This window comes from Acipenser ruthenus, chromosome 11 (assembly GCF_902713425.1).
Source record: "Acipenser ruthenus chromosome 11, fAciRut3.2 maternal haplotype, whole genome shotgun sequence".
NCBI classification, from domain to species: domain Eukaryota; kingdom Metazoa; phylum Chordata; class Actinopteri; order Acipenseriformes; family Acipenseridae; genus Acipenser; species Acipenser ruthenus.
Window position 1 is genome coordinate 5,573,847 of NC_081199.1, and position 14,090 is coordinate 5,587,936.

Here is a 14,090-nt window from a genome sequence, read left to right on the forward strand (position 1 = left end):
AACAGCACTATTACTCGTATTATTTGGTATAAGGAATTTTCTGCATACCAAAAAATTTGACATAACATGGTTAATGTAACTTGTTCGTGTTTTCAACTTTGTGACATTGATCGACTTCAAGTTCATCAACTCTGTATGAAACTAAACGCACATTTCGGTTGGCCTGCTTAATTGTGTAATTTTTTTTTTTTCTAACCCCGAGGAAGTATGCGGTTGGCCACCAGGAACACTTCTGTGTCTTGAACTGGCTTCCTGGTCCCCAGTCTGTGTAGATCATGTCGACCTGGAAACGACGTGGAAGACACTGAGCGACAGAAAAATATGAAGCAAACATAAATTACACTCAAGAGAAATTAACGGGGTTTTAAATCTTTGTAATTAGAGTAAACTAAAGGAAAGCGTGCAGCTGTTTTGACGTGCCAAAATTGCATACGCTTTTGGCCTCTGTTTTTCATTTCTTTTTAATGCGAACATTTTGTTTTACATAGGGATACAGTACAGTCAGAAACACACACACAGTATCATCATTTCTATTTAAATTAGCGTTCCATATTTCAATGTCAGTCTTAATTTTTATGGGTTGAATTTGATGAACAGCAGATATGTTTTTCGATTAACTCTTTTTTTGATATATTGTAAATAATTAAAAATATATGTATATAAAATAGTCGATCGTGTGTAGCTATTGCGTATCGTAAATATACCTATCGCTTCTTGACTCAACTGTTGTCTGAATTATGAGACGTGTCAGTGTTTAATGATCGACAAAGTGCTGACATACTTCTTGACTTGAAAAAAAAATTGCTTCCTGAATTGTCTGGATGTGAAATAAAATCTCAAAGACTGGATAAAGATAATAATGGGCTCCTTATTCAGAAGCGAGGAGATGTGCTTGGCGCAGCTCTTCCTGCAGTCTGGGTCCGCTTATGACTGCATTAGCGAACTGGGAGAAATGGGACTGGCAGAATTCAGAGATGTAAGTACATTATAAACAGCATTTTTTTTTCTGAAAGGTTTTCATCCCACATCTTTGTTAATAGAAATAGAAAACGAGTAAGTCAAAGATGACAGTCTGTCTATCTATCTATCTATCTATCTATCTATCTATCTATCTATCTATCTATCTGTCTGTCTATGACAGGTCTTGGCTGCCTGGCGCTAGTTTTCGCTGGTGTGAAGTAATAACACATATGTTGTTTACTTCCACGTAAGCAAATGATAAGGCAGGATGATGGAAGCAAATAATTATTTTAGCAGATACACAAGGTATCGGGGCAGAATTATGTTGTCAGCCAAAAACAAGATTTGATGTCCATTTAATTAAAAGGACTGACACGGTACCCTGGATGATTTTCAGATACAACCAAAGCTCTACTTTGGACTTTTTTTTTATATAGATTTGAGAGGGTAAGAATGTTTTTTGGCCAAATGATAGCTTGGTATTTTGTTATTCACTTGTCAATGTAAACATACTGATTAAGTAATCTGCTTTAGTTGTATTTGTAGTGCATTCTGTAATCTATAGTAATCAGCAGGTGTTAGTAATCTGATACTTCGAACGTTGACCTGTTTTTAAAGAAAAAATGGAGTCAATTAAACTTGTACAGTAATCTACAGTTTCAGAAAGTCAAATGAAACTTGCTGAATAATGTTACCTTAGAGTACTGAATTACATACCGCTTTGTAGTTTTCCAAATACTTAACGAAAAACTGACAAAAATGTGACATTTGGAAATCTAACATGAAATACTGTACTACTATTATGGCTTCCTGTAGACTTTTGCGATATCGTTTTGTAGTTTCTTTGATTACATGATGTTAAATAAGATCTAAATTCTGTTGATTGTCTTTATGTTAAATATTAATCAAGCCTGCCTTATTTGTGTTTACTTTAGGGTAAGACATTTTCTGTAACACTTGATTAAGCTGTGCAATGTTGAAGGGGTTTTCATGGAGAGTTTAATTTATCATGACTTTGAGGCTAACAGCCATATTCACAAGCAGTGTAAGAGTGCCAAGTTAATGTTGTTTTACAATGAGCATAGAAAAAAAAGTGTTGTTTGTATTTTGGAGACTAGGAGCATAAAGGCGGTCCTTAAATAACCTTTAACTTGCAGTCCAACCAATCCAAGCTACCCTATTTGCTTTGTCCCTGGGCCTGGTTGTTTGTTTTTGTTTTTTTTATCCAACTAGCAAATTGGATTCAGAGGTTGTTTTTCTCCTAAAGCTGGAAAAGTCACTAATTTGTACAGTGGGTCGGCCAGGCCACAAGCATTAGACTTGATAAAAGCTTGTATGCATCAATGCTAGTTCAGGAACTGTGTCCCTTTTCATTACTGATGGGGTCCTTTTGGTTGTGTGTTAATGCTTATACAGTATTGCTAGTTTGAGTTGGCAGTTAGCATCCTTCATGCATACTGAAAGACAACCTGATCCTGACCAGGCTTAATTCTGCAGTTCAAGGGCAGGCCTGCTGAATGGAACCTGCATCTTGACAAACCACATTACACCTTTGTTCCCTTCAGTTGCTTGGCTCAGGTTTTGCATGTTTCTTTTTGCTTGTTCAATTTCAGCTCAATCCCAACGTGAACGCCTTTCAGCGCAAGTTTGTCAACGAGATAAAGAGGTGCGAAGAAATGGAGAGAATCCTCGGTAAGACATACAGTCAATAAATATGTTTTGAGTGGGATTAGCCAAAAAGATGTCTGACCAAATGCCCTTATTACTCACACAGATCTGATTAGTTCCACACCGTAATTCAGCACTGGTACGGGGAAGCAGCTCTGGTCCTGGAGTGCTGTTCCATTTCATGAATATCTACTTTAGGAATAATTATGTAGATGGATTGGAACTGTGGAGGTTGCCTACCCTTGCCATGTAGCCTCCTCAGAGCTAATGATGTACACAAAGTGATATATACACATTCCATATGCTAGTCCTTGTAAAACTGTACCAGTCATTTTTTAAAATAATTAAATTTCCGTCATGCAAACGTACATTTAGTGCAAGTGGGTATATTTTGTAAAACATAAAAGCTACATTTGAATTGTTATTTTTACTGTTGACAGAATACTTTTGAACTTCTTCACCAACTGAAACATGGCATTTAATGAAGGGCATAATTTACCCTTAGGACATTCTCTAACGAAAAGCTTTTTGCAGCTCCAGAACAATTAGGACCCATTGAGAGTAATAGAAATCGACAGCAGTTTAGTTGAAACTTTTAATTAAGAGTGGCGTCAGCAATGCTACAGCTGAACAAAAGCCTTAACCAAGCGTTTTTCTATTTCATTGCAGTTTATTTGCTGAGAGAAATTAAAAAAGCAGACATACCTCTGCCAGAAGGAGATGTTAATCCTGTAGCCCCACTACCTAAACATGTCATGCTCATAATGGTAAGTTACATTTTGCAGAAAACGTTACTTTGCTGAACAACTTATGCAAGTGCAGTAGGATTCAGGTTTGGGTGAACGTGCCTCCACTAAATGGTAGTGGTAGTGATGAGAATGAAATGCATATTCTTGGATCTTTTACACCAGAAATGTAACATCTTTACTTCATTCCCCATTTAAGGAGCAGCTGCAAAAGCTTGATGTCGAGTTAAGGGAAGTAACCAAAAATAAAGAAAAGCTGAAGAAGAATCTTTTGGAGTTGACAGAGTACACGCACATGCTGAGAGTAACCAGGAACTTTGTTCAGAGGAATGCAGAGGTAACATATGATGCATACGCATTTCTCTTTATTTCTGTAGTTGTCTAACAAAATGCTGGCTGATGCATCAACCAGATCCAGCTTCTCTTCTCCCAGCTGAGCTGTGAGCTGCTGATGCATGCTTTCCTTATTCCCTGCTGGCTGAACGTGGACTTAAACCTGTCTCGGCAGTAAGAGAATGGGGATCAGTAATGTTATAACACCAAGAGCCACATACATGGATGTTTGTTGAAAATGTATCAAAAGTGTGTTCTTGATTCAATCTGGTATCAAAGAAAGTACCTAATAGTGATATAGTACCAGAATCCTTTACAATTGCTTTGTTCAGAAGATTAGCAGAGTGCCCACGGATTCCAACAGAACACTAATGGGCTGGTGCTATGCTTTCTTATGCAATGTTATGGGTATACAATCTCTCTGTTCAGAAGAAGTGTTGTACATTCATGTGTAATTCATTTGCTAGGTCTATTGAAAGTCAGTTAAAAGGAAGGCTGACTGGTTAGTCATTTATCCAAGCCCATTGATTATTCATTCATGTCCTACCACCTTCTTGCTTCATGCACTTATTTAATTCAACATGATTGAAGAAAGGTTAAAGGGGCGTTTCTAGTATCAGCTGGTTCCTATATCACAATTATGTTTTAGCAGGAGCCTTCACAATCTCAGTATGAAGAGTTCCCTTCTTTGGAAAAGGAGTCCTTTATGGAGTATACCAACATGCAGAGGATGGGGGCCAAACTAGGGTGGGTAATAGGAAAAAAAATGTGTTAAGCAGTCACACAAGTATGTGCCTTATCAATTAAGCACTGGCACTGTTCTACTCATGCAGTTTTTTTGGTGTCATTTTGAAGTCATGTCATCTGGTGTTTCGGATCACTGTCCCTTGGGTCTTTGTCTTTTATCAAATGCTGTAAATGCAAAAACTATGTAAATGTGCTAGATAGGTCTTCCAAGGTTAATCAAACATTAAAGATTTGATAATGCCGGATTCACAGTGATATACACACCCATAATATGTAGCAGGGTCTTGCAGGCATTTTATTCTTTGTTAAAATTAAAAACGTATTAATAAAGCGATTAAGAAGTACAGTAGGAGTATTGAAGTATGGTCATTGTCTTGGAACAATAGTTTGAAGAGTTTGCTCTTTATCATTTTGCTTTAACTGTTGTTTTTTTTTTTTTTATTTTTTTATTTATAAACAGATTTGTTTCCGGCTTAATCCACAGAGGGAAAATCGAAGCTTTTGAAAGGATGTTGTGGAGAGTGTGTAAAGGCTACACAATTCTTAGTTATGCAGAGATAGATGAGATTATTGAAGATCCATACTCAGTGAGTATTAGCAGCGCGACCTCTCATTCCAACGAAACACTTACGTGCTATGCAAACCTTTCTTTAAGTTTGTGAATAATTCTGCAGTGTTTTGAATACATCAATTTGAATAAATAAGGCATGGTTGATGCTCCAGGAGCCTGGAATCAAAAGGCTGCTGATTCATATTGCATTCGCTTGTCAAACCCCCAGGTTACTGTTTTAGGAGTTACCGATCTTGGCTGGGAACCCACACTTTGTAACGAGCCTTGTGTGTGAGGCATGGTTTGCTGTTTGTAGCTTTCTTTTATTTGAGGGAAAAGGTACATATGTGCATTTGAAAATAAAACTACTGTTTTCTTTGGTTTTTAGGGAGAAACCACAAAGAGTGTTGTGTTTTTAGTTTCTTATTGGGGTGAACAAATAGGCCAGAAGGTTAAGAAGATATGCGATTGGTAAGATGTATATTTTTTCCCTCTCCCCTACATAGAAATACTTCCCTTAACAGAATAACACAGTCTTGTCTTAGTAGTTATCCTGCACTGAGGATGCAAAGCCCTGGCACTGTGGATGTAGTGGGGGCACCCATATGTTTATGCAACGTATAATTCAGATTATAAGCAGAATTGGAATCTAGAGATATATTAAGACATCCGTCTGTCCTTCTGATCGCTTAACTGTTGCGGCGGTCTGAAATCAAGTAGAAATTACTTCTGTGTTGGTAACTAATGTTTTTAAAGCAATTCAGTCTTTTTTGTATCATTGCCAAGTGTGTTGGTACATCACGTTGATCTATTAGTACAATGTATACACTGTGTGTTGTGTTTTTAACTGTTTGTGTCCCTGCTTGTTTTCTCAGTTACCACTGTCACACCTATCCATACCCCAGTAGCAATGAGGAGAGGAGGGATGTTGTGGAAGGGCTCAAGACCCGAATACAGGATCTGCACACTGTGAGTGGTTTTAAAGCATTGTGTAATTACATTATTAATACATAATTACATACTATTAATCATAGTGATTGCATTAGTGTTTTGTAAATAATGACAGAATTGGAATGTTTCTGCAAAGGTAGAACTGGGCACTAGTGAGTTAATTGATTCTGCTTTTCAATTGGGAATTAGATTAGTTTGCATATTGGAATAGTACACAGCTTCCTTTATGAACTTTACAAGCCTCCTTTTAGAGAGCACTTAGTTTTAACCTGGGGATAAATGAAATTCAGATAGATGAAGGGACTAAGAGGCAGGAGCCCTGGGTTTAAATCTCAGCTGTGCAGCTGACTGTGGCTTGAGCTGTGTGTGTGTCCTTAGGCAAGTCATATGACTTCCTTGGGCTTCAGTGTTCCCAGCCCGTTGTACAGGGTGGGAGTATGTCAGTCTGGGTAAATAGTTTCTGATAAAAGAAGTGTATCTTGGTTCGGCAATATAATCACAAATTGGATGATAAGTGTGTTACTTATTGTTGTAGTCAAGTTAATATTACAACCATAATTGGTACTTTTGACACGCTCTCTCACTCTGTGTGGCCACTGGAGAGCTTATTGAATCATTTAATGATTAACGGAAAAAGGCAGCATTTAGCTAACCAAAATGATGCAAGAATTTTCATTTACTTTTTTTTTAAATCAATTTTTATAAACTCATTTAACAATCGAATATCGGCGGATGACCTTTGTTACCATTTTGAAGCCAGATGCCTCTTTTCACCCAATGAATCGAAACACGAATGTCACCAGGCATCTGAACCCTGCAGGCAGGGCCCCCGTTTGGAAAGTTTCCATCTAGACTCGCTGGGCGTATGTGGCCAGTAGTAGTTGCTGAAGTGTGATGAGGCATAAAACCCAAACTGTATTCCTAACCCTGCAAAGCACAAAGGCCAATGCAGAGCTACCTGTGGAAACCCTGCCAGGAGTGGGACTGGAACCACACTTGCATGGCTCACCCTGCACTCCAAATGGCCGTGCATTTACTGGGTGAGCCACTGGGGACCCCATACCCAGTATGTTATGTGTTGCCTGCAGAATTTTTATGCCATGAAAGCAAGTAACTCATTTCTAAAAATGTATTGGTTTTCTGACAAATCAATGTGTGTCAGCTCTTGTTGGTATATTTAATTTTTTTTGTATGTAACTCATCAGATTCAATTATGGTCACTGTTATTAATAGGAGAAATGTTTTTTTTTTTTTTTTCCCTTCCATCTCTTGGTAAGGTTTTGCACAGAACTGAAGATTACCTGAGACAGGTCTTGGGTAACGCTTCAGAATCCATTTACACTTGGGTGATCCAGGTGAAAAAGATGAAGGCGATTTATCACATACTGAACTTGTGCAGCTTTGATGTTACAAATAAATGCCTCATTGCTGAGGTCTGGTGCCCGGTTGATGACTTGGCAACATTGCGCAGAGCACTTGAGGAGGGATCGGTGAGTTCATTTTCACGCTGAAGGACCTCCTTTTGATGTCGACTAGCTGAAACTTAATTAAGGGATGGGCTGTCCCATATTTAGATCAATAGAGTAATACGATTGAATGACACTTGTGTTTTAAGCACAGAGTTAGGGTGTGCATGCCATTCAGAACTCCTTTTGAGTTCCTGCTATTCAGACATATTACTGTATTTGCATAACAACAAATTCTGTTTGTTTATCCGGTGCCTGTAGCAGGTGATTTGTGTTTTAATTATTCTGTTAATTCAGGTTCAGTTGTATTGTTTTTTCTTTAGAGGCAGAGTGGAGCCACTGTTCCATCCTTTGTGAATCGAATACCAAGTACAGAAACACCTCCCAGCCTCATCAGAACGAACAAATTCACGGCAGGGTTTCAAAATATCGTAGATGCTTATGGGGTGGGCAATTACAGAGAAGTTAATCCAGGTAATTGTTTCTGAACACACCTTGGGACCCAGCTTGGTTAACTTTGATCTGAAACTACAAGAAGGAGCAATCGTCAATGAAGACATTGAAAAAAATGTTTGTCGTTACTTCTTGCGTTTCTTTTAGTATTTCTAAATGTAGCACTATTAAGCATTCAATAGTTACGGATGTAAACGGCTATGTAAAAGTAGTTTTAGTTTGCCCTTTTTTTTGTATTCTTTGTCAGTGTGGTTCCAGTTCAGATCCCGTTATGGCTAGCAGTGCTGTGATTTTTAAATTGATAGGTGCAGATTGCAGTGCGTAGATGGAAAACTTTTCCATTCTGTGCTAAATCCTGTTTAAATCCTTGCAGCTCCATACACCATTATCACATTCCCCTTCCTCTTTGCCGTGATGTTTGGAGACTTCGGACACGGGATAATAATGGCTCTGTTTTCATTGTGGATGGTTGTGTTTGAAAACAATCCCACACTAAAGAAAACAAGAAATGAGGTAAAATGTGTTCAATAGTTACACACTTTAGCTTGTGCATGTCATGGTAATTTACACAGGGGCGACATAAGTGTAATGTACTTCACAAAAATGCTATATTTTGTTTGATTAATTGCTATAAATATTCTTGCATAACAATATGATTTATGTGTGCTTTATTTAGTGAAGACAATACAAGTTCTAAATTTATACAGGCGTTCACATGGACCATATTGATTTTGGTGCTATACCAACCTTAAGAGTTTTAGTGGATATTCAACCATTAAATCTTGAATTTATGAATTCATCTGTTTTTTAAAATTGTTTTACAGATCTGGAATACATTTTTTGAAGGAAGATATATTATTCTATTAATGGGAGTTTTTTCTGTGTACACTGGCCTAATCTACAACGACTGCTTCTCAAAGTCTATAAATATGTTTGGCTCTGGCTGGAGTGTGAAGGCAATGTTCGATGCGGATCACTGGACGTAAGTCAAATGAATTATTACTGCATTAACTAATGGATGGGCTAGCTTTTAGTTTTGGTCTGTTGGTTTAGTGAGACCCAGGGCAGATTTGGGGTGATAATGGATCTGGAATTGAAATAGCCAAGTATCCAAAGGCACCTCTCACCCTGACAGCAGCTTCACTTTACTGTGGAATTCCAGGTCAGTTAACACACATTGATGGACCTGGAATTGTCTATTTGATCAATGGAGTACACAAGTACAGTGCTGAAATCTCGGGGGTATATGATCTGCATGCAGGAGAGACTGTGTTTTAGTTTTGCATTTTAGATTGCTTGGCGATGGAGATCACTAGTGACAAGAAAACCACAACTAAGCTCGGATCACAATGCAATTCATTCTTCTGTTTTCTACACATTATTTTGAAAATATTATATATATTTTTTTTTACATATTTTTGTTTTAATAGGTTGGAAAATCTTGGAACAAATCGTTATTTAACCCTTGACCCCAATGTAACTGGTGTGTTCAATGGACCATATCCATTCGGCATTGACCCGGTCAGTGTTTGTATTACTACATTCAATATTGTATTGTCATTTCTACACTGCATTATTACATGTGTATTGTGTGAAATAACTGTGGTGGCAAATCAATATTGTTCGTGCTCTGTTTCAGATCACAGTTTGGAAAATATAACACATGTATTGTCTTGCAAGGTTTTTAAAAAAAATAAAATAAGAGAAATTGTTCGAATTTTGTGTTGGAGCATTATATTTTACTTTTATTATTATTATTATTATTATTATTATTATTATTTAATTTTAAAATGTTATTTTAACTGCATGCTCTAGAAAGTAGTTTAGTTTTTTTTTTTTTTTTCTTTCTCCTTATTAAGAGATGCTTACAAAGATTATATATGTTTTGGGTTATTAGATGTGGAACCTGGCCAACAACAAACTCAATTTCTTGAATTCCTATAAAATGAAAATGTCAGTCATCCTGGGAATTGTTCACATGACCTTCGGAGTCATCCTGGGCGTCTTCAACCACATGTGAGTTCACATTAGATTTATTATTATAGCACAGTGTTGAATTGTTAAAAATGGGCTTTAAGTCGGGTTTCCTGTAAACTGTTTACCTCCTGAGCTACACAAGAGCCTTTGAATCTAGCGTGGCAAAAGTGGCATTGGGTTTCAGTGGGAGAAGAAGCTGCTGTGCCAAGGGAATGAGCCACACTGACAGTTACAGGACTGCTTCCGGGTCACAAGGAAACCGTATGAAAGAATGCAGTAAACAAACAAGCCAGTTGCTTTTTGGTGTAGGAATCAATGTGATTTTGAAGGTTTAAAATATAACTATTCATTTGGTGTGACTGCTTGTGATTTTTTGTCAACGCTTTACCTCTTTTTTAAACCTTTAAACAGGCACTTCAGAAAGAAGTTTAACATCTACCTGGTATTTCTCCCCGAGATCCTCTTCTTGCTCTGCCTTTTTGGGTACCTGGTGTTTATGGTGGTTTATAAATGGATGGCATATTCAGCAGAGAATTCCAGTGTGGCTCCAAGCATCCTCATTCACTTCATTAACATGTTCTTTTTTCAAGGGACTGAAGGCTTTCAGCCACTCTATCCTGGTCAGGTCCGTATTCTTTCATTGTTCTTACTGATTTCTACTGTTCAAGTTCTTAAGAAAAGTATGCATAAATATGTAATGACGAAAAAAAAGTCATAACTGCTAGACAAAATCATTTCACCCACATGCTGTGAATGTAGGTCACGGTACTAAACTGTGATTTGCAGAGCCATTTAATGTTTGTGCATTTCAGTGATGTAAGACTTTGCATAGTTAAATTAGACCCACCTTGTTGTCTGGTAAGTATTCATGCTGTGGATGTTGGGTATAGGTAATCGTGACTTTGTCATTGTTTTCAGCCCTTTAGTGCTATTTATAATGATATACTGACATACCTTGGTGATTCTGTTTACAGACCGGGTTACAAGTATTTCTTGTGGTGGTAGCATTGCTCTCTGTGCCTGTTTTGCTGCTGGGCAAACCACTTTACCTGTATTGGCTCCACAATGGAGGCAAGAGCCTTGGGATGTATAGAGTAAGTATAATTCATTATCTACTAGGGCTGTCAAGCGATTTAAAAAAATAAAAGACTTGCGATTTAATCTTGAGGTTAACAAAATTAATCTTGGTTTTCATTTAAACAATGAGTGCATCCATCTCATTTGTTTGTTTTATTACTGATGCTATTAATAATAATAATAATAATAATAATAATAATAATAATAATAATAATAATAATAATAATAATAATATTAATATTCTCATCATCATCCAAATAAACAACCCAGCATAAAAACCCTGTTTTCCTATTTCTGGATTCTCTTTATAGTTTTATATTTATTTACAATCCAGCATTTGTTGTTTGAACCAACTGCTAAATCAGAATGGAGTCAGTTTATTACTCGCCTTACTGCTTTTACAATTACCAGTTCCCTCACTCATCACTATAACACCTAAATTATCATTCGATCAGAGTGGACAGACTGCAGACCGTTGCTGATTGTCGCTTCTTTTTTTCTAATTGCAGAACGGTTACGAGTTGGTGCGGAGAGGAAGTGAAGAGGAGCTATCTCTTCTGAGGGCTCAAGATCTGGAAGAAGGCGTCAGCCACACAGACCATGGAGCGAGCAGAGACACACAACCAGAGGAGGTAAACTCCCTGAGAGCTGCAAAGTCAAACAGAGGGGTTTTTTTTTGGTTTGTAATAGACAAATGATAGAGTAATAGAGTATTTTATTTAATGCAGATTTGAGCCAAACCGAACAATACGTTGCTAAAGGTGTTTTATAATGGATGGGAAAAGTTGTGCCTATAAATAACATGTGTTTATTTAATTTTTTTCCCTAGTTTGATTTTGGAGAGGTGTTAATGCATCAAGCTATTCACACTATTGAATACTGCCTTGGCTGCATCTCAAACACTGCTTCCTACTTGCGACTGTGGGCACTAAGTCTTGCACACGCACGTAAGTATGAGCAGAAGGAGCTCTCTTCAGAGTACAAATTCATTTTACTGTGCGTATCTGTTTGTTTGTTTTTTATCTGTGTGCTCCAGTGAGTTTTAACTCTGTCAGAACCAACAACTTGGAGTGTCTTCAAACTGTATTAAAACTGTTACATTAAAAAGGGAATCTACTGTTCATGTACAGAGACTGCTTATTTTACAGTCTTTCCAACTTGTTTGGAAATATATTTTGTATGTGACACTAATCAAACAAAAACTGGAAATTAAAAGCAGTAATGCTTTATTCTTTTGAAAAATATCATCAGTAATAATGCATAATCTATTTTATATCGCTAGAGTTGTCTGAAGTTCTCTGGGAAATGGTAATGAGAGTGGGCCTTCGTGTGGACACTGCGTTTGGCATTGTGTTACTAGTGCCAGTCTTCGGGCTGTTTGCTGTATTGACTGTGGCTATTCTGCTTATCATGGAGGGGCTTTCTGCATTCCTGCATGCTCTACGACTGCACTGGTCAGTATTTATTTATCTCTTTGAAATCCATTGCCCTCATAACAAGTATAAAAGCATCATTTAAACCCAGTTTGACACACGTATCTTAATGTTTTGGAGGATTCTTAAGCCAGTTCCTGTGAATAGTTAGTGACAACACAATCTTCAACGAGACAGTAAACTGTATGTTTCCTTTTTATCTGAACAGGGTGGAATTTCAGAACAAGTTCTACACTGGTGCCGGAATCAAGTTCATTCCTTTCTCCTTTAAACTGCTGTCCTACAGTTTCGAACAAGATGGTGTGCTTTGAAACGAGTGCTTGGAGACAGGGAGCACAGAAAAATAACGTGCAACGAGAATCATGACATTGAACCTCATAGGCTGTAGTTTTATTTTTTGTACTAAACTGGTTTGTTGCACTGACTGCCTTTACATAATGCAAGCAAATATCTACATATCATATTTTATTAAGAATCTCATATTTTCAAAATTTCGCATCTCAGCGGTTGTTATAGATAGTCCTTTAACATAAATAATAGTTTTCCATTTTTCACTGTGAACATTGTACAATTCATACTGTTTCATGATGAATAGTGTAGAGTGAGGGGCTTGGGTTATTGCTGGTTTCAGTTGTTTACTGAGAAGCATTTTGCTTTCTTAGTAAAACACTCCTTAAAGACAATGTTCGTGATGGGTTCTGTCATTTAAAATTGACAACAGATATTATTTTTTGAGATATGATGATGGGAGGCCCATAAATAAATGTAACAGCATATAAATTCAAGAAATAATGGTGATTAATCTAATACTAAAATAGTTTTTAATATTTTATACACAATGTTGTTTTTGCATTCAAATATATAGTAAGATGTTGGAACAGGTGTTTTATAAGCAACAAGTATGGCATGGTGTAAGCTGTGTTTTGCTTGCAAATGAATGTACATTTGTAAACACAGTACATTGTGAATGTGTTTTGAGCTGAGTATTCATTCCATTGTATTTCTCCATTGAGAGTGCTGCAGTTTGAAAAGGTAGGAGTAGAAAAACCGAACAACTAGTTGTAAGCCTTGTACAGTATGTCATGATGATTCTGAGGATCCAGAAGAGCTTGGAGGATGAGACAGAAACTTTGGTTTACCAAAACAGTCCAGAAATTGTGTTCTGCTCCATGGAGGACAAGCATTTTGGAGAGGGACTGGTGGGCAACTCTGAGGCTGGAACTCCTGGCAGACAGATTCGTTACGCAAACGACCAAGTATATAAGAGCTCACAGTTCCTCTGCAAGGCTTTTTATTTTATTTTGTTTTATTGTATTTATTTATGTATTTTGGGCAGGAAAAAAAAATCAAATAAGCTATTTTATGAATTACTCTCTTTAGCAAACAGCTTTGTGGTTAACTAAAAATGCAAAAATAATACGTATTCTGTATCCAACATCATAAAAAGCCAAATTTTGACCCTATATATTTTGTTTTTCTTCAATTTGAGCTTGTACACTGTATGATCTTTTAAAACACATGCTGTATAAGTAGCAAAACACATTCCACTTGTTTCTGTTTAAGCGCTACATAAAACGGTTTGTCTTGTGTGTATATTTTGATCTGACTAATTTAGGATTTTGCAACATGACTACATTGGAAATCGTTTTAAAAAGACCAAGTAATTATTTGCTAATAAGTTAATAAAGTAATAATAATTGAAGCGGGTGCTTTTTCAATGAGTTTTAAT

At 36.9% G+C, this 14,090-nt stretch overlaps 1 protein-coding gene across 2 annotated transcripts; it reads left to right on the forward strand.

Moving 5' to 3' along the window:
- Positions 1-218: 218 nt before the first annotated feature.
- LOC117426935 (V-type proton ATPase 116 kDa subunit a 2-like) lies at positions 219-14,063 on the forward strand. Of its 2 annotated transcripts, none has more exons than XM_034045186.3 (20): positions 219-976; positions 2,574-2,652; positions 3,298-3,395; positions 3,574-3,711; positions 4,357-4,454; positions 4,915-5,041; positions 5,393-5,475; positions 5,880-5,973; positions 7,233-7,445; positions 7,745-7,895; positions 8,248-8,387; positions 8,699-8,856; positions 9,305-9,395; positions 9,772-9,890; positions 10,263-10,476; positions 10,826-10,945; positions 11,438-11,560; positions 11,758-11,875; positions 12,211-12,382; positions 12,570-14,063. In XM_034045186.3, the coding sequence occupies exons 1-20, from the start codon at positions 860-862 to the stop codon at positions 12,670-12,672; spliced, it is 2,556 nt and encodes an 851-aa protein (XP_033901077.3). In that variant the 5' UTR covers positions 219-859; the 3' UTR covers positions 12,673-14,063. The 2 variants fall into 2 exon arrangements, with proteins under 2 accessions (XP_033901077.3, XP_058889066.1); XM_059033083.1 differs by having other exon boundaries at positions 4,360-4,454.
- The last annotated feature ends 27 nt before the right edge of the window (positions 14,064-14,090 follow it).

Bases quoted from the DNA above. Each gene is read 5' to 3' on its own strand.
- LOC117426935 (XM_034045186.3), top strand. From the start codon at position 860: ATGGGCTCCTTATTCAGAAGCGAGGAGATGTGCTTGGCGCAGCTCTTC. The intron at 7,446-7,744 runs GTGAGTTCATTT...TTTTTTCTTTAG, and splicing joins GAGCACTTGAGGAGGGATCG to AGGCAGAGTGGAGCCACTGT. The intron at 8,857-9,304 runs GTAAGTCAAATG...TTGTTTTAATAG, and splicing joins TTCGATGCGGATCACTGGAC to GTTGGAAAATCTTGGAACAA.